Raw genomic sequence first — 24,326 nt, forward strand, 5'->3', positions numbered from 1 at the left:
TGCCATATTTAAACTGCCGAAGCGTTCATATGAAGCCCACGAATAGTATCAAGCAGTATCAAGGAAACTTTCTCGCATAAACGTCGTAATAAAGTAAGAAAGTGGTAATTAGCTAATTAGTAGATCGCATGCTCGTTATGCGGCTCACAGAGAAGCTTCCTGAATTGCCGTCCTTCCTTGCGGCATCAATGTGACAGAGAACGTGTGCTGTACAGGACGCGACGCTTGGTTATGACGTCAGTGCGAGTATCAGAGTACAGAAGCAGCGCAGCTCAGCAACGTTTGTTAAGTTTGATCCATCAGTTGCACCAACGGCGTCGGTAACGGTAGAAGCTTGAGTAAAAGCACAGAAGTTAGGCCGCTAGCCGGCGCCAGTTACCGGCGCTTTTTTGACAATACGCGCTGCGAAACACTCGGAACGACCCGCATATGGGAGTTCGGAACCGTGATATTTGGTCAAAAACTCGGTGGCTGGCTTACCGTCGCGTCACTCGTGGCATTTATATGAGCATTCCGGCTCCTCTCATGGCATGGATTTGTTGGAAAAAGATTTAAAATAAAAATGCCGCAACTAATAGCTTGGTTAGACAGCTTACGGGCGGCTCCTTTGGCTGTTAAGCCCGGAAATTGGCCGAAAATCATGCTTGTATTTCTGCCTTGAGTTTCGTTACTGATATGATCGATGAATTGTGTGCAGCAAAACCTATCACCATACCAATAGGCTGAGTCCTCAGAGCTTCCGCGTCAGTCCGAAGACGGCAGCTAAGATATATCACGCCCGCCATGGCGGCTAATGCCAATGCTCAGTGCTGCACGTCTTCCACACTGTACTACGAGCTTGGACAAAAAAGAAAGGACTGCAGTGAGTACGCAGTGCCTTCTCCAGCCACAGCGATGCTGTAGGAGTCTGCTGTAGGTGACGAAGCCAGGTCAGTTGCCATGTCCTGCGCGTCGTTGATGCTAAGCCCTCATAGACTAACGAAATCATTATAAGCGAACCCTCTCTGACTCCCCGTACCAGAAGTAGCTGCAAAACGCATTCGCATACATCTCCTTTGAAGGAGGCGTACGGTTCATTGGTGCACAGAGTAGAAAACATTAACAGAACAAACTGTCACGGCAGAACAGAAACATGCTAAATCCGACAGTTAACTTTTTAACTTTTGCAGTTGGGCGCCTGGTAGTAATTACAGGTTTATGAGTGAGTGTTATCAACAGCTATATCAGTTTTTAGACTATCAAATTCGCTTTTGCGCTGTATGCTGTGGCTCATTTAGTGCATTATGGGGCTTCCAGCACGACGAACCCGCACTGTGCTACTGTGGAGCCCTCACACCGACAGGCGCTCGTCACTTGGTGGGGCATATTTGTAGGGCTTATTGGAGAGATGTGGGAGACGCCTTTGTCCTGCAGTGGGCGTAGTCAGACTGATGATGATAGTAACTGTTCAGTAGGAAGCAACTGTCCTGAATTTCTCCGATATTATTGCATGGATATGGCTAGCATTTGACAAAGAATCCAGACAGTGATGCCCATGTAGTGTACCAAAACAAATGGACATAATAAAGAAACTGAAAAAAAAATGGATATTCTTATTAGTTTCACAGAGTTGATGAAATAAGTGCGGTAACTTATTCCCCCACGAGAAAACTGCTTGAAAAACACCGAAAGGCGCTGTTTCTACTCGTACTCGTGAAGTGATCGCTCATTGCATGCGAATGTTTGCTTCCCTTTCATAATGGAGTGGCCAGTTTACCCATAGCGTGAGCTAGGGATTTCCGGTGGTCGCGACTGCCGCATTTCGATGAAGAAGAACGCTTGTGCGCAGATAGCTGCACGTGGTAGTGGCTAACTTGTAGAGCATTTCCCCCACGGCATTTTGTGCGCGCGGCGGGGTTGCTTCGGTTTGTAACTCCCCCTCCCCCAATTGGATTCATTCGAGTGCAAGGGGACGATATTTCCCCTGTTTTCCCATACAGGTCATACAGTTGCGAAACCGTATGCATTGCGCAACAAATGCGAAACAGTGCGCGTTGCCGTCAGCCCAAGCGCGTAAAATAAATGTGGCAGCGTACGGGGCAGGTGCAGTGCTTAGGGATGGCGTATGTGCGAGACGGACCTGATATGAGTTAACCTTGATTGAGGCAAGGCGACAGCGCGTACCGCTCGCTGCTGTCGTCCACACTAATGCGTGCGCTGGACGAGTGCTATCTTCCCCATTTATTTTCTTTTTCTGCCCGGTCAGTTAGAAGAGATCCGCCAAGCGTTAGACACGTCCTGATTCGTCCGTCCGATCACGCTGCTGTGCTCCGGCATTAACATGGCCGGCGCACCGCCGCAGGCGACGTGCTCGGTTTAATATGTGCCTCTCGGATTTTACGCTCGGCGTCCGTGGCGTATACGCGTAAGTCGATCGTCTTCCTCGTTCGTTCGCCGCTCTCCTGTGCGGCAATTAGTGAGGGCGTGTGGGCTGAACGAACTGTGAAGCGATTAAGTTATCCTCAGACGAGTGTTGATACCGCACCCTGATAGCGGTCGGCCTCATCCGCCTACACGGGCAGGTGCCCGAGTTGGTGCACTGACGTTGCTAACAGGGGCACCTGGGGGTGTGCACTGGCTATAACCGTTTTTCTGCTCTGAGATACGAAATTTTCCTCTTATTCTCTTGGGTCTGACTATTATAAAGTGCTCGCGTAAAACAGATCAGCCGTCCATCCCTTATAAAGATGGTCTATAGACAGTCTATAGACCTCTTGTAGACTCTAGCGCCTTCCTATAGATATTTATTTGTGTCTAGTCATAGTCTGTAGACTGCCTACAGACAAAAGTCTACTAAAAGTGTATGGGCATAAATCTATAGATTGCCCGTAGACTGTCTATAGTATTTGTATTGCCTGCAGACTGTGCTCTGGAATTTGTGTATAGAGAGTCTATAGACTTTATAGACAGAAGTCAATGGACATTCTATTTTTTGTAAGGGGTTGGGGTGCTAGCGTCCTACAAAGATCTTCCATAAACCTTCTTCGGAGTAAGCAGCGTCGTCGGTGTCGATGTATTATGTAGTAACCTAGAAGTCGCTCTTTAAAACTGGACAATCTGGATGCCATTCATCAACGCTAAGATAATCCATTTAGGCCTGGGCTGTGTGTGCCGAGGAGTGGGTGGTCTGGACTGAGTACTGGAGGTTGCAATTCAATGCTACCGTATACAGGAGGGTCGATGACTATGAGTTTCACGGTTCCTGTCCAGGAAGATAATTACGTATGTCTGACATTTTATGCGCAGCTTAGGCCAACGGAATGATGAAGAAGAGGAAGTCCTACCCTACAGAGAAGGATTAGATGATCCTAGTCGAAAAAAAAAAGATGGCTTTTGTGGGGAATCCGAAGAAATGCATTTTCTTAGCCCGAGTGTACCAGCATTTTTTTCTGTATTGATGTCCTTGGGCGACTTTAATTTAGTTCGCCGCAAAGTGGCTCTGAGGATAATAACAAGCAAAATATGTGGCATGGCTGAGAACTAGTGGGGTGAAAAGTAATATCAGACAGTCTGCCGAGGAAACAGTTTACGGTACTGTACGCAGAGAGGGGGTATATTTGTGCAGTCCGAGCAGTGACTACAGAACCAGGCTATGAGAAAAGAATAGAAGAAAATCAGCAGCTAGATACCAATTAGCTGGAGTGTATTTGAGCAGAAGTCTACCAATGCTTGTCAGAACATAAATGACATGATTGATTCATTCCGTTGGTACTCACCCGCGGGGAAGAAATTTGCGAGCTAGAAATTTAAATCAGATTGAGGACAGCGCTGCGTGGGATTGAAAAGAAAGTTGGATGTGATGTGAATACAGACAGAGGATAAAAAAAAAGAAGACAGCTCGTACTAAGGAACGAACACGAGTAGATGATTCAGCTGAAACCTAAACGAAGAAATGGACTTTAAAAGGGCATGCAGTGCGTGCATCTAATTTCCGGCAGTGCACTAGAGTAGCAAAGCGAATACGTTGGCGGTGGTAGGGAGACCGAAACAAAGTTGGTGTCGTCGGATGTGATTGCGCTCAGTGCGTGCCATGCCTTCAAGACTTTTATTTTTGTATGTGTGGCCCTTCGTATGTTACATAAACAAGCCAACTAGTCCAGCGTCAAGTTCTCTCAACGTAGCCTGCAAATGATCTCGCAAAGAATGAAATGGCCTGAGCAACATTTAATGTACGAAATAACTACACAAGGTTCGACCGTCTTTCTCGTCATGATCTTTCAGAGGTCCATTCATGCGACTTCTTTTGCTCCAGCAGACACATCTGAATAATTACGCTCGCACTTTACGGGCTTGTGAGCTCAAGTATAGCTCAAGATGAGAAGGTTCCGCGAGATCCCAACTGGTGAGAGAAATTCATAGCGATTTGACCAAAGCTTCTCCAAAAATTCGAAGAAAAGAAAAATGATTGACGTTTCGGCATCCACACGCGTCTTAATCACAATGAAACGAAGGACGGGACAGTGCATTTTCTTCTTTTCTTACAACTTTTGGCGAGTCTATGTTTTTTTTTTGTCAAATCGCAAGCAATTGAGATGAGCCGTTATAACAGCGTAATATCTCGGTTACGAATTGCGGTCACGCAACTCTGCAAAACCAACTGCGAGTACTGTACGACGGAAGAAACTTGTCCTAATTACAGCACTTTTGAAGTACGATTACGCGATGAAGCAAGCAGTGTAGAAACTTCTGTCATCGCGATATGATCTCTGCCCTATTTCCTGGCGAGGGACGATGGGACGCTGACTACAGGTTTATGCAGCAACGTTGGCCACTTTATCTAGAAGAAGCTGCTGCACAAGTTGCACAAGGTGCACAATCTGTACCCGCACGAAATGCTTAACCTGCTAATAGGCTGGTTAAAAGTCCGTGAGCTGCAACGATATGCGAGTAAATCAAGACACGACCTAACATGGCTGGCGTGCCGCCATGAGTGGAGTGGGAAGAACCCATGACTTATTTTTTACGGAGAGAGGAGTTTTTCACCTCTATTTAATCGTATCGAACATGGAAACGAAAAGTCAGTAGCGCTCTAATCAAGGATTTAAAAAAAATTCTGGGAAGGTGATCGACTCAAATTGGTAAATTGGTTTTTGAGGAAAAGAAATGGCGTAGTATCTGTCTCACATGTCTCGGTGGACACCTGAACCGCGCAGTAAGGGAAGGGAGGAAGGTGGGAGTGAAAGAAGGAAGAGGGAAAGAGGTGCCGTTGTGGAGGTGGGGGTGAAAATATTTGAATGAAATTGTTTAGGAGGTTGTAGCGGCGGTTGAAGCTCTCAGTCCGGAACCCCATTGACGTACGCTGCTGTCCGGGCTCTTTCGATGAGTTGCTTTTGACTCGTTTCGTCCGAGAGAGAGAGAAACAACTTTATTGCCATAGATTGGCGGGATTTAGGGCAGGTGAGCTTGAAGTGGCCCCTTGGTGGGGGCGACTTCCTGGGCCCACGAAATGAGTGCCAGTTGGATGCTCTTGTCTGGCCTTATGAGGAGTTGGTTCCATCCTTCCTCGGAGAGAGCTGGGAGTAAGGAACGAGGGGGCGGATTTCCCGCGCAACCCCAGAGAATGTGCGCCTGGGTGGCGATTTTCGCCTGGTAACAATTTTGGCAGACGGGGTCGTATTCCCCATCTGTGATGAGTGAAAGTCTAGAATGGCTAAGGCCGAGCTGGTCAGAGCTGACTCCTACCCCTCCTGCGTTGGCTGGTTATTGACAGTGATCGCCTGATTTTGCTGGCAGGCCCATACCATATGGTACAGGTCCGCCTTCTCCCCGCAGAATTTGCATTGCGAGTCAAATGACTCTGGGTCTATTGAGTGTAGTCTTCGTGGGTTGTTTTAAGTGTTTGTCTGTAGCTTTCGGAGGGGTAGTTACTCCCCTATGTCTAGGTCTCCGGAACAATTTCGACTCTCTGATAGCTGTTATATTTTGCGTCTTTCAAACACTCATTGCATTAAACAGCCCAGAAAACACCTGGTTCTCTTGATTTTACATCACATTTACCGAAAGCTTCGCAGACATTACAACGGAGATTAAGCTGTTTGCTCTCCGGATAAAGAACAAATTAAAGCAAAGAATATCGAACATGTTTCAAAATTATTTGCATAAACAAGAAATAAAGCTGTCAGGCTAGTCGTGGATTGAACGGTTTGTTTTCGAATAAAAAGACGGATAAGGTATGCAGAATTGCGCGGTCGGTAAGATCTTCAGCAGTAAGCCACCGTGGTGTATCGCACCCAAATCAGCAGCTGTGATGAATGCTTACATTTATTTGTTTATTTAAATATATTTTCAGGGTCAGAAAGGCCTTCAAGAGGGGAGCGTTTACAAAAAATTCACAGGAGCGTAACACAACGATTTTAGTGGCTCAAGACATTTTCTATTCATACCGTGTTAGCTAATACTTGCTTAAAAAAAAAAAAAAAAACTATGTTCAGTGATGAGCACCAGTGTACACGAAGGTGATTCAACTCTTCAAGGGTCCAGAGTACAAGGACTGGAAACTGGTTTTTATTCTGCAAAATATTATTCGAACCTTGTGAGCGTAATCCATCCTAGGCGACAAGTACGGGGGGATAAATTGTGCACGCAGGCAAATATGATGACATATTTTCTGAAGTATACAAGGAAGAAGTGCTCCCGATAGGCGGAAGGGGGAAATGGGGGTGGGGATGGGGGGGGGGGGGGGGGGGGGCAGATGAAGACTAGCTTCGTCAATCATGCAGTACGTAAGCGCGCTCTTGATAGAAATGACCAGTTTAAAGATTAACCGTACGAAACTGAACTTAACTTGCACGCTTCCCCTGAGAGTTGCCGTAGCGGATATCCAACGCGCACCCAGATCTTGAGTGAAATATGCGGGAGTCCTTATTCTGTTTGATTTTCGGCAGCGTAGCCTTCGCTGCCTTTGCGCAAGCCACCACGCACACACCTTTGACGCTGACTTTGGTCTCAGCTTCGCGTCCATCTTTTTTCATGTTTCTGGTTGGTCATCGGTTATCATTCATGTGGCTGCTGGTTTTTCGTTTCCAATTTTAAGGTTTGCACTCTTCATCCATTTCAACCTTTTTTTTTTTTTACCTTTGACACTGCTTTGGTCTTAACGCTTCATTCTTCACCTTTTTTTCCATGTTTCTTGTTGGTCATCTCGTATCACTCATGAGTGTGTATCGTTTTTGGTGTTTAAGAGTTGCTTGGCCATGACCGTTGTAGTGTTGTTTGCTATGCATTTGTTGGGTTTTTTGTTGGGTTTTTTAGCCATGATAGTATGTTACGTGGTTGCTATCGCGCTTCATGTGTTAGATATCTTGCAGCGATCTTTTCTACTGCCTGTGCGTGATTACACGGATGTTAGGGCGTGTTGGCCTACATAAAGGCGGGTTTGGTGCGAAATAAAATTCAGTTGCAAGTTGGCGCTGGTCCTGTCGTGTTTGTCTCTTTTGTCCACGTCTTTTGCTCCGTTTTTCTGTTGAGACACGCCTGAATTGGTTCTCTTCTCTTCCGAAGCGCAGGGATTGCTTAAACGCTGCAAAAAGTGGCGCCGCTTGTACACTACTGGTTTTACGCCCGCCCAAGGTTTTAAAAAGAAATTTTCGCAATCGCCCACATTTTTACGCACTCGACGATTTCTTGTCCGCCCGACTTTTCTTTCGAAACCGCGGGGCGTGGGAAGAGGAGCCCGAGCTTTATCGCTGTTACAACACGCGATTTTCGGATTTGTTCTTTTTCGCTGAGTTCTCCCAGTAGACATTTCTTCCTTTTCTAAAACCTGTCTCCCCCCCACCTTTTGCTGTCCTTCCTAAATCGAAGACTAATTTGCAGCCACTCTGAGTTTAAAGAGAGAGGATTTCAGCCGCTTTGAGGCGTGCTGGGTGTAAATCACGCCAAATTTACGCTGCCAGGAAGCAAGACCCCTGCAGCAGCTTGCCCCGAGCATATAGGAAGCACCGAGCGCGAGCTCACTCCGCCTTTCTCATTTTACCCGTGAAGTTTATTTAGTTTTTGTTCTTGATATTATGCTCTGCTGGTGATCTCGCCACTCAGCGGGGAGCCCCTGGTTGCGTCGTCGGGTCAGCGTGTGGCCGCATTGGCGACCACACGCGAGCAACTGTGACACCGCCATTAATTTGAGCGAACGCTCGAAAGCTTTTCCTCCTCTCCTGCAGCTCTGTTTCTGCCTGCGCAACCGTAGTGCGCGCCACCTTGCCCACGAAAGATGCAGTACGTATGCGCGCGATGATCGCGCACGTTTGTGAGGTTGAAATTACGTGAGTGCGGGCACGCACGCAAGGTGTACGGACATGAGCATAGACACGATCATGAACATTCGCGCATGCGCATGAGCGCTAACATGCACATGCATGAACATACACATCCGCGCTTGCTTGAAAGCATAGACCTTGAACAGCGTACGACGCTGCTTCAGTTTTTATTCCTTGTATACTGTGCGCGTTCGCGGAATAGGGAAAGAAAAATCTAACAGAAAAAAAACGCCGTGCTAAATATTGTGCGGATAGTGCATGGAGCATTCGGTAACCTGCCTTTACTGAAGAGAAAGAAACCCGTTTTTGGAAAAAAAAAAAACATAGAATACGTGAAAGATTTTCAAGGCTCAAAACAAGCCTGCGAGGGCACGACCGAATCACTGCTGCTCAATTGGTACAGAACCGAACGCAACACGGGGTGGTTACGGGTTCGGTTCTAGCGCGTAGCATGCTGCTGCTTATCTGTGAGTTTGTCTCTAGAGCCTGAAAAAAAAAAAAATCAAATTTTGCTTACAACGGCCCAATTCTCCAATGCTTTTCTTTGTTTCAGCGGCCGTTGCCCTCTTTTCGCGAGTCTCAACTTATGGCCAGGTCAGGATTTTTTTCTTCGCTCATTACAAATGCACGGAGCGGGAACGCCTGTAGGTAGTTCTGCCCCCTGCCTTCCAACAGTAACGTAAAGTCGGACGCCATATTCTATTTCAGAGCAATTGTTTCTGTTTAACAACGCGCAGTTTAGTTTTAGTGAGAGCGCATTTGAAACCTCTTGCTGCATTGCGCTTAGCCTGAATGCATTCGCTATAGGAATGAGGTGATTCACTTTCTAGACTTTGTTCTCGTAGCAGAGCACTTTGACCGGAAAGGCTGGGATTTATATTACCCTTTGTCCGGATTACACTCTCGGCAATGTTGTAGGAAAAGTTCAAGGCAGGACGATTTATGTTTGGTCCGCGGTAAGCGTACCCTGCTATGGAAGATAGAACATGTTTTGTCGTGCTTAAAAAAAAAAAACAAAAAAAAACGCAGCTCCGTTGTCCAGAGTTTCCGCCTTTAAAAGAGAACAAAATGGAGCTTATTAACTTTCTGCGTCACTTGCACTAAAAGGCATTTTGGTGAAAGTTCAAAAACAAGTTGTGGAGTATCGCTGTTCCGCCGGACGAAGCAGTATTGCAGCAGTACGGTGCTAATAAAAGAAATATGCGATGTAGTTGAGAAAGGGACAGGTTATTTGGTGTCTCTTCAGTCTATACACATGGTACTAATCGGCTTTACGATTATCATTCATCTTTCTGGCTGTGTCTCTTTCCTTGGCAACGTTCTCAATTTGTTCAGTAGGGACACACCAAGCATGTCTTCAGTGTGGCCACAGATGTATGATGCATGTCGAATATTGGCACAGAATTGCGCAGACATTTCCACGCAGCCACGGGTAACATGAGTCAGGCCCACCTGGGGAGTAGTGAGTGTGCAGGAAGAAACTGTAGAGAGGCTTACGTGCACCCACGCATAAGCCAGGCCCGCATCCCGTCCACCGTCCGTGGGACAGTGGTGAACTGCATTTCTGTGTATAGTTTTTGTTTTTAATGAAGCACTACTCTTACTTTCGGGAGCCACCAGGACCACGTGACCCCTGATGGTGCAATCACCAGGGCTCTGGGACTGCTTGGACGTGCCCACCCGTCCGCCCCGCCAGAGCACCCTCGGCGGACAAAAATCAGTTCGTAAAATTTTGCGGACAAGAACCTCGCATAGAATTTTGCGGATCGAAATTTAGAGCCCAAAATTTTATGGAGCGAAACTTGCACACACTTTTTTGTCCATGGAAATCAGTGCACAAAATCTGCACACACAAGTCCAAAGAACTGTTAAACTGTTAGTGACATATTTTGCTATAAAAAGGTCGAACTTTGTAAAGGTTACTCACGAAAAAAAAAGTAATAAAAACGACGAAGGCAGCTCCTCTGGCTAAATCGATATTTTAAAGGCAGGGCACAGAGCAATAGAAGGAAAATTTATACTGTTGATCTCTCTCTACGAGATCGGATTACAAAGTCTGGAGTGGAGACTATTTTTAACGTTCCTACGACGAGGAGCCTCGTCTAAGGCAAAAATATGCTACACCCTTTGCGTTCTTTTTTTTTTAGGCCTGGTAAATTATGACGGATTAGACAGCTTCAGGAAATGCCAGCTTGGTAATAACGTTCGCGCAACCACATTTTCTAAAAAAAAAAAAAATTCTAGCGCATGGTAGTTGCCGTCTAGGTGAGAATATTTAGTGGACTGTTATTGCTTCACAAGTTTCAAAGAACTGACGCGGATCTAAAAGCAGACTTGTTTTGGCGATTCTGCAAACCTGCTTATATAGTTGAGCTTTTTTTGTATGGGAGAGTGCGAAAGAGAGAAGAGTAGAGAAGGGTGACTCTCAGGACAGGACTGTGCGTACCTTGGGACGTTATTGCTACAACGAGTTCTAGTTTATTGCAAAAAAAAAAAAAAATATAGAGCAGCACTAAGGAAACAGTTTTTAATACAGCTGTGTCTCAGATTTATAGGTAAAAAGGTTTCAGCAACAAGGGCACCTTGTTATTTTAGGCCAGGAGAATGTGGTGCTGAGCCGATACAAATTCGAGCGAGCTTAATATCGCCGATCATTCGCTGCAGCGCAGTCTCATAGCCTACGTGCCACGCTTTACGAAGCCTCATTGCGTCACTGCTTTTCCAACGCCTTTCTCGGTACGGGGTGAGGGCGTCGAACCGTCGCACGCGAGTCCCAGTGAGAGAAAACATTTTCGCCGTCAAAACAAGCTCGTGCAGTCGCATCGTTCGAGCAGGGAAGAGCGGCGGGCGACCTTCTCTGTGTTCCCAGTCATTGTGTTATAATGGATGGCCGCAGAGCCCGACCAAGCGGCCCTTACACACGCTACGCGAGCGCACACATACGTGTACGCACGCGGGTGGCGACCTTGCACGCGGATCTACGCTGCGCAGTGCAATGGAGGTTGTTGCACGGCGCGGTGTTGCCGCTGAAAACAACTTTGAAATCGCCGGCAGAAACAGTCTGGTAGGACGCATAATGTATCGCTGTGACACGGGCAAGTTGCGGTGTTGAGGAGTAACTCCTAAGTGTGGTTTGCACGGTTCTTCCTGCAGCTGCTCGAGTTAGAAGTGAATAGTGTTGGCGGTATGGGTGCGGTTGAGTGGGTGCGCGCAAAAGGAAACGGAAACCGCGATTACGCGAGTAAAACATGACCGGGATATTATAAAGTTATGTTCCAGTTCTGGTCTTTTTAGGTTTTTGTCACTGGCTGAGGGGCCACTAGGCCTCCGTTGTCGCTGAAATCGATCCGGTGGATGATAGCATTGTAATATAGGCGAACGAAAAGAATTGTTATGTTATGCCGATCTAATACCGCGTCACACGTCATATAAGCCTCATGACGTGCCCGAAAGAATATGTTAAGCGAGGAAGTCGGAGCCGGTGTACCCCGGTTCGAACCCGACCACGGCGGCCTCGTTTCGACGGAGGCGAAACGCAAGAGGCACCCGTGTGCTGTGCGATGTCAGCGCACGTTAAAGATCCCCAGGTGGTCGAAATTATTCCGGAGACCTCCACTACGGCACCTCTTTCTCTCTTCCTTCTTTCGCTCCCACCTTCCTCCCTTCCCTTACCGCGCAGTTCAGGTTTCCGCCGATATAAGTGAGACAGATACTGCGCGCCATTTACTTTCCTCAGAAACGAATTTACCAATTTATCAATTTACCAATTTAAGCGAGGAAGTCGATTTTTGAGCTGGTTTTTATGCGACCCATCGCAATAGGAATCTTGGTGATTTTGCTTCTGATTCACAAACGTGGAGTTGGAAGGTTGGCTACGGCAGTTTCAGATGCGCGTGCCATTCTAATTTGTTTGTGTTTTTTTTAAGTGAGAAGAGTGAAAAACCTCTTTGCAACATTCTTTGACCCACCTTCGTCCATGTCTTGATGCGTTACGCTTCCCAATGCGATGATCTGCCATCGCGCTCATGTAGACGCGGGTTCCAATTCCCACACAGTGCAAGGTGGAGTGGTATTGCAGAATCGAGAGGTAATTAGTGGTTATGTGAAATGTTTTCGACACAGCACGGTTTCGAGAATTACTGCCAACAAAATAAGTGAACTTAAAAATGCAGTTTTCAGGGGCAAAATTAGTGGTAATTTTGGAATATTCTGTGACGAACGTTGACGAAAAGGACAGCTGGGCATATGCGGACGGGTATGTCGACATCTTTTACTGGTCGAAGTAGTGAGCCAGAAGGTAAATAACGCAGTTATTTGTTTTTTGTATTTAACGCATGAGTAATTACTGACACATCACAAATGGCATTTGCGCACGGAAATCAGGAGCTTCCACAATTACAAGACAGCAGCGCAAGCAGCTCACAAGCCTAGCGACACAAAGGCTAAACAGTAAACAGCTCCTTGAATCGATATGGATTGGACCCTGCACAATGTGAAGTCAGTACCGACGATTCAGGGCGAGTCGTTAGTACACTGAAAGTGAAGCAAACCACGAGGCACACAAGTCAGAACTAGCAACTTTCGCAGATACACAACTTTACCCGCCGTTCGTCGTTTGCACGCACTTTTACCGGACACCTCCTGACCGTCCGCGGCCTTGATCTTTTTCATGGCCGTATACGAATCAATCAATCAATCAATCAATCAATCAATCAATCAATCAATCAATCAATCAATCAATCAATCAATCAATCAATCAATCAATCAATCAATCAATCAATCAATCAATCAATCAATCAATCAATCAATCAATCAATCAATCAATCAATCAATCAATCAATCAATCAATCAATCAATCAATCAATCAATCAATCAATCAATCAATCAATCAATCAATCAATCAATCAATCAATCAATCAATCAATCAATCAATCGGTTGATCGATTCTTTCGAGCTGTTTTGGTTACAATGTGTAATTAGCTCACGTGTCTCCATATTTCTCGCGAAATTTCACTCAGCGTCATGCCACAAGGGTGCAAGAAATGTTATTACTAGAGGCCGGATTTTTAGGCACTAAAAACACGTTTTAGGCGCCATAAATAGGCGGCTAAAATTGCATTTTAGGCACCTAACGGAGAAAAATAGGCACTATAAACTTTATCAAAAGTGCACACAGTTCCGAACTTCAGCGTGCAATATCTGCCGTAAAATAAAACAAAAACACAGCAGCAATTATTTGGGACCTTAAGCAAGGTGCGAACATTAGAAGCCGTTTTTTTGTTTGAGTCATTTGCTCTATGATCTGAGTGCACGAATGCGTTTTCGTATGCACGCACGACTTCCAGCTCTCTAGTGTGGCCTCCTCCACCGAGATTACCGCCAAATGCCATTTGATGAAGATGGCATGCGGCTGGGGCACAAGGAACGAAAATAAGGCAGGTTACCCAGGTGGAAATTTTAATCAGTTAAACTGTTTCCAGCAGGTTTATGGAACATTTTACAGTTGGTTTCAATTGGAACCAATGGGAATTATTTGGACGAACCTATAACTTACTCCGTATACTTTCCGAAATGTGGTGCCATCTGGTCAACTACCACTTTAACAGCCAAAGTCATCAACAAGCTGCCACAATAAAATGGCAGAAAATAGGAAAAAGGTTGCTGCGATATTTTCGGCTGACGTGGTTGGTATTGTGTACACAGCCGGCGTAGGTGCAGTGTTCACCACAGCCAACTGACGAGTTCATCTAATGTTGCCACGTGTGTGTTCTACTCAAAACCGAAATGGATTCGAAAGCAAACAGAATCTGAAAAGAAAACCACAGCGTATTCAGGCCCCTTTTCTGTAAAATAGGGCATTTTTAGTCACCGACGTCGGAAATCGGCATTTATAGGCACTGACACCCAAAATAGGCATTGATAGGCACTATAAAAAGAGTATTAAACATATTGCCAATAGCTAATTCGTGCTCATATGTAAAAATGGTGCGCCTACGAAGCGTCGAAAAAAAATAGGCATTTGCCTAAAATCCGATCTCTAGTTATTACACATATATGCGCGTACATGAAATACACACGTAAATTTTTTTTCTTTTTGATGACCGTACAGAATTCGCTGCCCTTCAATATTGAATGCAGTTGGGCGGACTCTGTAGTAGCACTCAACGTTAATCACATCGTGCACAGCATCCAGCGAGAAAGCATCACGAATCCGTGAAGCGTCCAGCGCCTCCCCGCGCTAGGTGCTCACTGGCGGCAAGCGCGGTGGCACACGGCGGTCGTGTCTAGTTCCCACCACCGGCTGCCCTCCGGAAGTGCCGGTGCACGGCGCCGTCGGGTCTCCTCTCTTGGGAAACGCGTGCGGGCCGAGATTTATGGAGACGCGCTTGAAACCCGACTGACCCACGACCCGCGTCTCCCACCGCCGAGGCCAGCTCACGGGAGGCAGCGACGGCTGCGCGGGGGCCGTGGCCACCGCCGACCGCTTGCCGCCGCGCCGCCGACGCTGCTGCTGCTGATGCTGCTGCTGCTGCGTCTGCGGCGGCTTCTTACTCCGGCGCGGCCGGTCCACGGAGTAGTCTGTTGCCTTCCGAGTGTTGTCGACGAGACGGTGTTGGTCCTGGAGGTTTCCGTGCTTTGCGGCAGCCTTTGGGATGTCTTTTGCCAAAAAAGAGAGTAGGGAAGGTGTGGCGGGAAGGGCAAGAGATAAGCGGAACAATTGAGTCATGATTCGGCGACGTCTTGTTTAACTTCTGCGTTCGTTTTTTGCCAATGTGACAAATGAAGGGCTGTAAGTTTTCTCCATCGTGGCGCGGAAATGAAGCGCTCCGAGCGATGCTTATGCACTCAGGTGTCTTAAAGGCATTCGAAGTTAAGGCGGAGTACAACTTATAAGGTACCTCGTAGTTGTAGCAGGTGCACCTTACAAGGTGTTATGGAGTTGGGGCCTGGTAAAGCTGCCGAGGTACCATGGAGTTGGGGTAAGGTAAAGCTTTGTGTACCATGGAGTTGGTGCGAGGTACAGCTGTTAAGATTAAAGAAGAAAGTCGGGCTAGTTGGTGCTTTTGATTAACTGGCAGCGTAATGGTAACTAGCGCTACCAGGCGTAGTGCAATTGGGGCCAGGTATAGCTTACGAGGTACCATGTAGGTGGGGCGAAGTAGTTTTCGAGGGGCCGTGGAGCTGGGGCAATGTACAGCTTACGAGGTACCATGGAGTTGGGACTGACGAGGTACAGCAAGGTACGCTTCTCTGTTCACGTGGAGACTGAGAGCACTAGATTTTTAATGCGATAGCGTTCAGGCTGTAATCGTGTAGTTTCCGGTTTCTCAGTACCAAAATTTCCTGATTGGTCAATAGGGGCCACCTGATCCTGATGACGTAATCGGGGTTACGTGATCCCAATCGACCAATCAGGAAGCAGCACCAAATTTGAAAGGCCACATTACCTTGTGACGCTATCACAACCTGCCCACCGTGGTAGGTGGCAATATGTCCACCGTATTGTGAGCGAATTGCCCACCGTTGTCAAATTCAATGCAATTGCCACCTTACGGGAGCCTTATGGGTGCCCGGGAAGAGCAACATGAGTCTGAGAAGCCTCACCGGTGGCTTTGTTTGAAGCAGCCACCTGCCGGGCGGTGCCTCATCGCTTAACCACTGGGACAGTGGTTCAGTCCCCCCCCTGCGATCTATGAATGCGACTGAAATGGTCGTGACGTCATCAACACCGCGTGACTACGAGTGAACCAATCATAGAACACTACCAAATTTTAAAATGTGAGAACCCCTGAAGTATGGAAGCTGGCCCGCCGCAGAAAATGGATTAAGGTGGGTTAGTGGGTCGGATCAGTATAACCCCATGTGATAACCCAATGGAAAGTACTCTAACATTCAAAAAAGTGACTCATGCATACCATATAAGGGCAATGGAGCCAGTTCTAACCGGAGTTCTCGCAGCAAAATTGCAAAAACTACACTAGACACACATTGTAGACCAAACAGCAGGTAGTCTAAATGTTAATGCATTTTATTCTTTAAGAATGTGGTTAAGAACACCCTCAAAGTTTTATTTTTCTATCTCATGACAGAGAGAAAAGAAATTATTGAGGACAGTGATGAACTAATACGCCTTGCATAATATCCAAGGCGCTTGTAAGTGCTAAGCGCGCTCAAGGCGCCGAACGAAAATAGCACGATGAAACAAGTAAATTATTCGTTCCGTTTCCTTATGAACCACACAAAACAAGACTGTTTAAAGAAGAGCGCAGGCACGGTTTACAGCAAGCGCTTCGAAAGCATGTTTTCCTCTTAGTCATAGAGCTATCTTCATGCGTCGCGACACTAGCCCCCCTCCATAAGTTATAGCAGCTTCCATCTTCCTTCCGCAACGGAAGGTGAATCAACAGTGGCTGCGGCTGTCTCGACACCTGAGTGACGAATCAGCGTCTTTTGTGTACACTTCGGCAGCGCAAAGCCCGCCTATTTCCACAGGGTGTTGTGGTGGGCCACTTGGTGCGATGACGTTGTATACTAGTAACTGCGCTGCAATAGTACGATATGACGTCACGAGGGAGCTGTGTGGGGCGTATCCAAATCAAGAATCATTTTTCTCGCTGCGACCGTTGCGTTTCCTGTCTCGGTTGCCTCTTTCGTTCTCTCTCGTCTTTCCGACACAGTTTCGCCAAGGGGTTGATTTAAAGGAGTGTAGGCACCAAATTTTTGCTTGCATGGTTTCTTCTTTTATGTTGTGCCTTAGATGATGGATCGCCTCGCGGTACTACACCTAAGACCGCTAAATAATTTATAGTTGAATTTTGTCTTGACGCTGTTTCGGTTCGGGTTTCAATAACCGAACGAGGGCTGTGACATCAAAGGTCCATGGTTTTAGGTACCGTGAGGCATAAAAGTAGCAGCAATAAAACCGCTGATACATCGTCTGTACTCAGTCAGGTTCTTGAAACAGGCTGGCTTAAGCTTAGTAGTGAATTATAACTAAGTGTCAACAGTTATATTTCAGGTTTTCTCATGCATCTCGTGACCAAAGCCACCTCTGACGTCATATCTATCGTTCGGTTGCCGAAACCGAAACTAAAATAGCAAAATAGAAGATATACAGTGATAAATTGGTTGGTTGGTTTATGGGGTTTAACGTCCCAAAGCGACTAAGGCTATGAGAGACGCGGTAGTGGAGGGCTCCGGAAATTTCGACCACCTGGGGTTGTGATAAATTACTTAGCGATCGTAAGCGAATAACGCAGGGTGATCTATGCCTTCTAATCTTTTATGCGTCATTACAGAGAAGAAGACATAACTATAATTAGGTCTATGCTTCTTTAAGGAGATGGGGAGAACCCCCCCCCCCCCTCCCCCCATAAAAAAAAATTGCCCCTTTCAAATGAGAAATTATATATGAAAAGACTGCAATGACTTCCATTTTTTGAAAAACATTCAAGAAACGAGTGGTGTGCATTGAAATTGAAAATTTCAATACATAGGTGTCTTCGTTTAGAAGGACTCAGAAAAAGGATGCCTTAGCCCTTGATCCGGTTCATCAGTGATTTCGTCTCGTACTTCGTGTGCAAATGACCCAAGGAGAGTAGTACAGCGGGCGCAGCCTATACAGATGCTAGACATTCACGACTGAACCTTCTTTCTGTTAAAAGCAGTAAGTACCTGGAAAATACTCGGAAGTACGGGACCGCACAGGGATCCTGCCCTGCATTATTCCGCCAAAGTGCCACTCACATCGGGAATGTGCATATTCTCCAACAAGGGCGAGGAGCGCCAGGCAGTAGCCCGCGATCAGAATTGTGCCGTGGCTGTACACGTCCGACAGTTCGATGTCTTTGAAGTGGCTCTGCTTCAGCTTGGGTCGCACGGGCTGGTCCTCGCGCTCCCACTTGAGGAAGTGGCCGGACTCGACAAGCCACCTGGATCTGTGGTTGGTGACGAAACAGGTGGCAGCATAGTTTGGTACAGTATTTTGAGCTTATACTCGAACTAATTACGCTGTAGCTTGCAAACACAATGGCACTGCTCATTTGGATTTACAGTTGGATTATACCATAACGCTGTGCTCCAACATTGTTATCAATTTATAGGCCAGTCTATACACCATTGGGAATCATCCTTATAGTAATCATCCAAACACGCCTCGTCATCGACGCAGCAGTTGTTACTGAATAAGAGATAAGAGTGCTGAGGGATGCGATGTCGATGGAAGCAATGATATAAATAATGCAGATAAAGAATAAAACATGGCCATTCAAGGACGTTTCTTTGGTAACCGCTGGGCCAACGGACAAAGCCTCGGAGGAGAAAAAGTGTTTCCTGTTAGAAAGGTTAGCATGAATCTATTTTACGATCGCTAATGGAACACTTCTGCATTACAGTTTTAACATTAGTTTGCATGGGGAAACGCGGCCGAAAGCTTTACTGAAGTCAAGGAATGTCCCTTCTATTTGCTCTTCCATAGCAAGTGAAAGCGCCACTTCGTACACGGGCAAGCTCAGTGATGATCGAAAGTCTTCTCCGGTTCTCGTGCTGAAATGGCACAAACTTTTTTTTTGGTCGAGAATGCAGCTGTGCATGCAGTTTCAAATTATATGTTGCTTAAGTTTACGTGGAGTGGAATTTAATCAAATTGGTTGGTAGGGACCAACAATAAAGCCTTTATTAAAAACCGGCATTGTTCGAGCTATGGGCTAATCGCAATTTTGAATGATAGCTACCTTTCGATCTCCCTAGAATTCACTCGTTGCCCGGAAAGACGATCGCTTATCCTTATCTGTTACCGACATTACACGCCCTTTGCATGTACGTTTCGGCCTGATTTCAGTTGGAGTACCATTTACTCTAATTTGCCATCTAATCCACGCCGCTCTCTTCCTGTCTGTTAATGATGCCCCTTTTTGCCTTTTGCTTCAAATTTAACGTAAATGGAGCCTTGGTGTAACTAACTGCAATCGAAAGGTCCTTCCTTTCCAGACTTGCGACTTTCGAGATTCAGATGGCAAAAATTTGTGGTTATATTGTCTTCAAGTTCGGACACAAACCGAGTTTTTTCGGCGAAGATAATTCATTACTAGCGCTCATTTTTTTCGTTTGATACACCAAACACTGTTTTTTTCTCATAGTTTTCTTAAACAATTTCGAAATGACATGACGGTCAAGAAACTCTTAGCGAAATGAAATGTTGCCTGCTTTTTAAGTTGCTGAGGCATTGTTACTAGCAGCTGTTTAACAAGCACCAACTAGCCCTACTTTCGTACTTAGTTAAGCCTGCTTTTGTTAGCACTGTGCGAGAAAACTCATTCACAATAACAACGGTCGTTTTAAACACACATCGGCCTTTCCTCCTCCTCTCTCTCAGAGCCTTGGAGGAAGATGTCGTTGGCATGGGTAGCGCTTATGCAATGCTGCTATTGAGACGCCGGTATGGTGCACCTGCGCTCGCCTCTCGCTTTTAAAGCGTACGTTTCAAACTTCTCATTTCATTAAGCCAAGCCATGAATAGCAAGCGTTAAATGAACTTTGAAATCATGTAGAGTTACCTGAGAACGTAGCTCTAGAAAAGCTAGCAGACAAGCAATCGCTAGTTCCTATGTGGTTCCTTCAACTTTGCGCTGTCGCAAATGACATTTTCTTGAGGACACACCTGCAAATAGGAATCGGGTTTAACCAGACTTTTCAGAAATCTGCTCGGAATGCGAGAATCGCCAGAAACTGGGTTTTAACCGAGAACGAAAAGCTCTGATAACGCAGCGTCATCGTTAAACAGACGCTGAGGAGAACTCGTTTGCAATTTTTGTTATTAGTAAAAATTGATTTCACTTTTTTAATGTGTATGCTGATATTTGTCCGATAGATGGAAGATTAAAGGTGCTTTTATTGATGAGAAAACTGCATTAAAAAAAATTTCCCGCCACTCGATCCGAGCTCGTGACATCTAAAAGAATACTCTGGGATCACCGTTTTGAAGTGAATGGCTGAGTAGTCTAGCGTCTGCTATCCGCGGTGTTTGTGTCGGCGCAAGAAATTCACTTGCGAAACTGGGCGGTGATGGCGACGCATGTACTTCATTTTTTTGTTGTCTTTTCCAGCTTATAAAAGTTTCGTTTTCAGTGAAAACGTATTTAACGTTAAAAGGTGGCACTTATAAAAGGCAACGCCAATTTGTCGTTAGTGTCTCGTTAATATAAAGCGCATGCGAACTGTTTATAAAACCAGTGCAAATACAACTGCGTTCACAATCTACAACTACGTCATACTCGTGAGGCATTGCTGGGTGCGCCACTTTTTAGATGGCGCTGTATTGTGTCCGTTAAAGGCGCAAGGAATGGCTTCGCGGTCTGTGTCGTAGAAGTTGCGTGTTACTGCGTGCCTCTGCTTTTAATTAGCTAATAGCTTTAGTACAGCGTTTTAGTACGACCACCAGCTCCAGCAACGCGCATGGGCACGTGGCGACGGGCCAGGTTCAGGCTAGCTACTGTGCAGCTGGAGACTCGCGGCCCTCTGAGCGTACCTATCGGCGGTGACAATGGGCGCCATGCTCTGCGTTAAAACTCTCTCATAACTATTTACAAACGTTCACTGTGGCACTTACACCGTGCAGAAGGCTTCCCTATAGAAGCACGTCTTGTGTGTAGCGAGAGACATGATGGTGGTGCCCACGTGACCTGAAGAGACCTCGATGCTCGTGGCATTCAGGTCGTGCAAGGCGGCGCGCAGTCCTCGCTTGGTGTCGATGTAGGCGTAATTCTCGCGCAGAGCCATGGCCAGACCCCTCTGTTTGTTCGGAACCAACAGGTCCGGACGGCCAAGCATGGAAGCGCGAACAGTCGCCGTCGGCCCCTCGCGAGCTTCCTGCAGCCGGTCACTGCCATTCAGGGCACTTTCTTAGCATCGCTAGAAAATCACACGTTTTACAGCGAGAGCTGTAATAGGGTATCACCCGTGCTGCTGGCCCCCACGGAAGAGCCGCCGCGGTGGCTCAGTGGCTATGGTGCTCGGCTGCTGGCCCGAAAGACGCGGGTTCGATCCCGGCCGCGGCGGCTGAATTTCTTTGGAGGAGAAATTCGAGGCACGTCTCTCATAGCCTTAGTCGCTTTGGGACGTTAAACCCCATAAACCAACCAACCAACCAACCAACCACGGAAGAGGAGAGGCGGCGGGTGGGAGAGGAGGCGGAGCCAGACACGAGTGGTTGGAAGAACGGGCGCGCGCGGCGCTAGGGAGAAGAGCGAAGTGGGCGGAGCTTAGCTACCGTTACTGCGCATGCGCTGGACGCGCAGCTTGTCGCAGCCTAGGATTGAATAGGCGAGTCACAGCAGCCGCGTTTGCCAGAGCGATTGCTGCAGCAACAGAGAACCCCTATCCGGACAGGCACCACCAATTCGGATGTAGGGCCTATTTCGATTGCATGTTCCTTGTCAAGGCCGTATGACGGTGCCCCAGCAGGCGGTTTCGCGACGCTGCTTTGCTGCACTGTACATTTTTTATGGTAAAGTTGATGTGTCTGATCTTGTAAACGGCATGTACCTACATGTTCCTGGTAGGTTTGCACGTCACTGTGATGTATTTGCTTAAGAAAAGTGCCTTAACGTCTCGCCGGTGCACAGATTTCAGGTATTAAGGAAAAAAAGGAGATAGAGGTTTAATGCCGGAAAATGTACAAGAATCAACTCAAGAGCAAGGAAGATGACCTCTTTTCGGCTCTTTCCGTCTTTCTTCTGTACCATAAAGTGGAACATAATTCTAATCACATGACAGTATTATATCTTTTATTTTTTTTTGCTCGCCATGATGAACTCATCCACATGTGTCAAATATAAGCAATAAACAAAGACTGGCTATACTTATGAAAACTTCTAATGCGCTCGTAGCGTCGTTGACTTTTATTTCTTAAATCAGAATCAAGAAGCAGCGGATTTAGACACAGCTGAGGTCAGAGTGTTTGTTGAAAGAATAGAACAGTGTATCTGAATGCAAAGCACCAGGACTTGTGTCTCAGAATTTGTGATTTTGGTTGTTTTAATTTTTACAACGCAGGACTCTACTGTGAGCCATGAGCGCTCTGGGGATGAATTCGGCCTCCTGGGGTTCCGTGCAAGCACCCAGGTCTCAGTATACAGGTGTTATCACAATACAGGGCAGCCGTAATTGGGCTTGAAAGCACAAAGCTAAGCCATTGCGGCTGTGCGTTCGGCGATTTCAAACTTTCCCTTGTGATTAGTGCTCGCAATTCGTCGCATGTAGTGGCCACAACGCACTTCATTTCTGCGTTAACTGCTCAGCCTAGTCTCTATCACCTCTTGCGAAACGATTTCAAACTATATTTTCTCAATGGAGTTTCGTAATTTGTGTTTGATTTTGTAATGTTTGAATATTTCTAAAGCGCCAGCATTAAAAGCCTCATCGAAAAAAAAAATGTGTCGGTCATTAAATTCGCGCATTGGATGGAGGTAAGTGACGTCACGAGACCGGAAAATTCTCATTGTCTGGAGGGCAGTGACGTCGCCAGACCGGATAATTCTCATTGGATGGCGAGAAGTGACGTCACTAGACCGCAAGTGACGTCACTTCCGGTAAAGGCATTAACACCTATCGCATTGTCGATACATAATGTAATTAGGCGTCCCTGTGAATTTTTACTCTTTTGAATGTTATTAGCCACATAGTGTGTGACGCTGCTTTAACTGGGTGTTTGTTGCTTCCACGTTACCATTTTTTTTGTGTGTTTTCAAAAAGCCGACAGACACTTTCAAGCTATTCAGGTTTTTTTAGCCAGTGCCATATTGTAAACATTATGGGATCGGAAGGAAGCACTTTCAGTTTGCAGATCTTTAAGTATTGAACCCGAAAGCGTTGACGAAAACGAAAGACAGGAGAAGGCCGTGTAGTTCAGCAGATTACAGTGCTGCTCCTTGCGTCACCATTACCATGATGAGGGAGTACTGGGCGGTGCCGTTGGAAGTGCCCGCAGTGTACTCTCCTTCCAGGATGGCCTGCTGCAGCTTCTCCGGCGTGTCGACGCGCGGCGAGAAGGCAGGCACGCTCATGAAAGACAGCAGCAGGCAGCTGTACGAGTTGGAGGCCACCAGGGCCAGCAGCAGCCACGCCGACAGCAGGCAGCGGAAGCTCAGAGTGCGGTACTCGCTGCTCCAGTCGCCTGCGGCGCCGCCATGGATGCCGTTGCCATGCGTTGAAAAATCAAAAGCACCCCAGCGTTCGTAACACGCCGAAAAGATGTTGAATATGGCTATACGAAATACAAAACCGCCCGTGTACTAACCGATTTAGGCCAGCACTTTAACTCAAGAAACGAGGACACGGAAAGCACGCAAAAGACAGGACTGACGCTAACTTGCAACTGGGGTTTATTGCAACAAGCCTTTTTGCACTACAACCAAGCCGTATCAACAAATGCATCAACGTTGACCACATCAATCGGCTATTCATGCGAACACTGGAATGAATTGCCGATCTTTGTCTTCCGTCCCTTTTGCGCTGTTTTTCCATCCAAAATGATCTTAACCTACCCTTAAGCATGAGAGGTCCCTCCCGCGCAAGTACTGCTCTTCTTTCGTATATTCATATATCGCGGGGAGGCCTCATACCACTACTGGAGCAGTGGTGCAGCGGTTAAACAATGCGTTCTGACTCTCCGGTTGACAGGAGTTTGGCACCTGCTATGACAGGCAGGTTATGATGACGTCACAAGTTTACATGACCTAGGTGGCATGTGGGCCATCTACTCTTCCGCTCTCAATGCCGCCGACGACGACAAAGCTGACCACGCCTGACTTTCTGCAGAACGGGAGCCGTGACTGTTATGCAAGCATAAGTACTGTACAAACATTGTGTCGTGTATCTACGGTCCTTCAGTCAGGCCATGCAAACACTTACAGCACACAGCATACACTTGATATACCACTTCAGTCGTATAGAAATACAACGAATAACAAAGCATAACCAGGATAAAGAATGCAAAACCGAGATAAACAAAGCAAAACAATGGCCATACAGTGC

At 46.6% G+C, this 24,326-nt stretch overlaps 1 protein-coding gene across 7 annotated transcripts in view; it reads left to right on the forward strand.

Moving 5' to 3' along the window:
- Nucleotides 1-23,584, forward strand: part of LOC149340935 (uncharacterized) — a 105,326-nt gene extending 81,742 nt beyond the window's left edge. For 5 of the 7 annotated variants that reach the window (XR_016283676.1, XR_016283674.1, XM_089549880.1 and 2 more), the window contains one exon: nucleotides 23,297-23,584. Coding sequence is in view for 4 of the 7 variants with exons in the window: in XM_089549880.1 (XP_089406006.1) it covers nucleotides 23,297-23,503 (207 nt within the window). In the remaining 3 variants the exon portion in view is untranslated. The other 2 variants (XR_016283675.1, XM_089549883.1) reach the window with 1 other exon arrangement.
- Nucleotides 23,585-24,326: the final 742 nt, after the last annotated feature.

The sequence above is a fragment of the Amblyomma mixtum genome, chromosome 6, assembly GCF_055824585.1.
Source record: "Amblyomma mixtum isolate Tamu chromosome 6, ASM5582458v1, whole genome shotgun sequence".
Lineage (NCBI taxonomy): Eukaryota > Metazoa > Arthropoda > Arachnida > Ixodida > Ixodidae > Amblyomma > Amblyomma mixtum.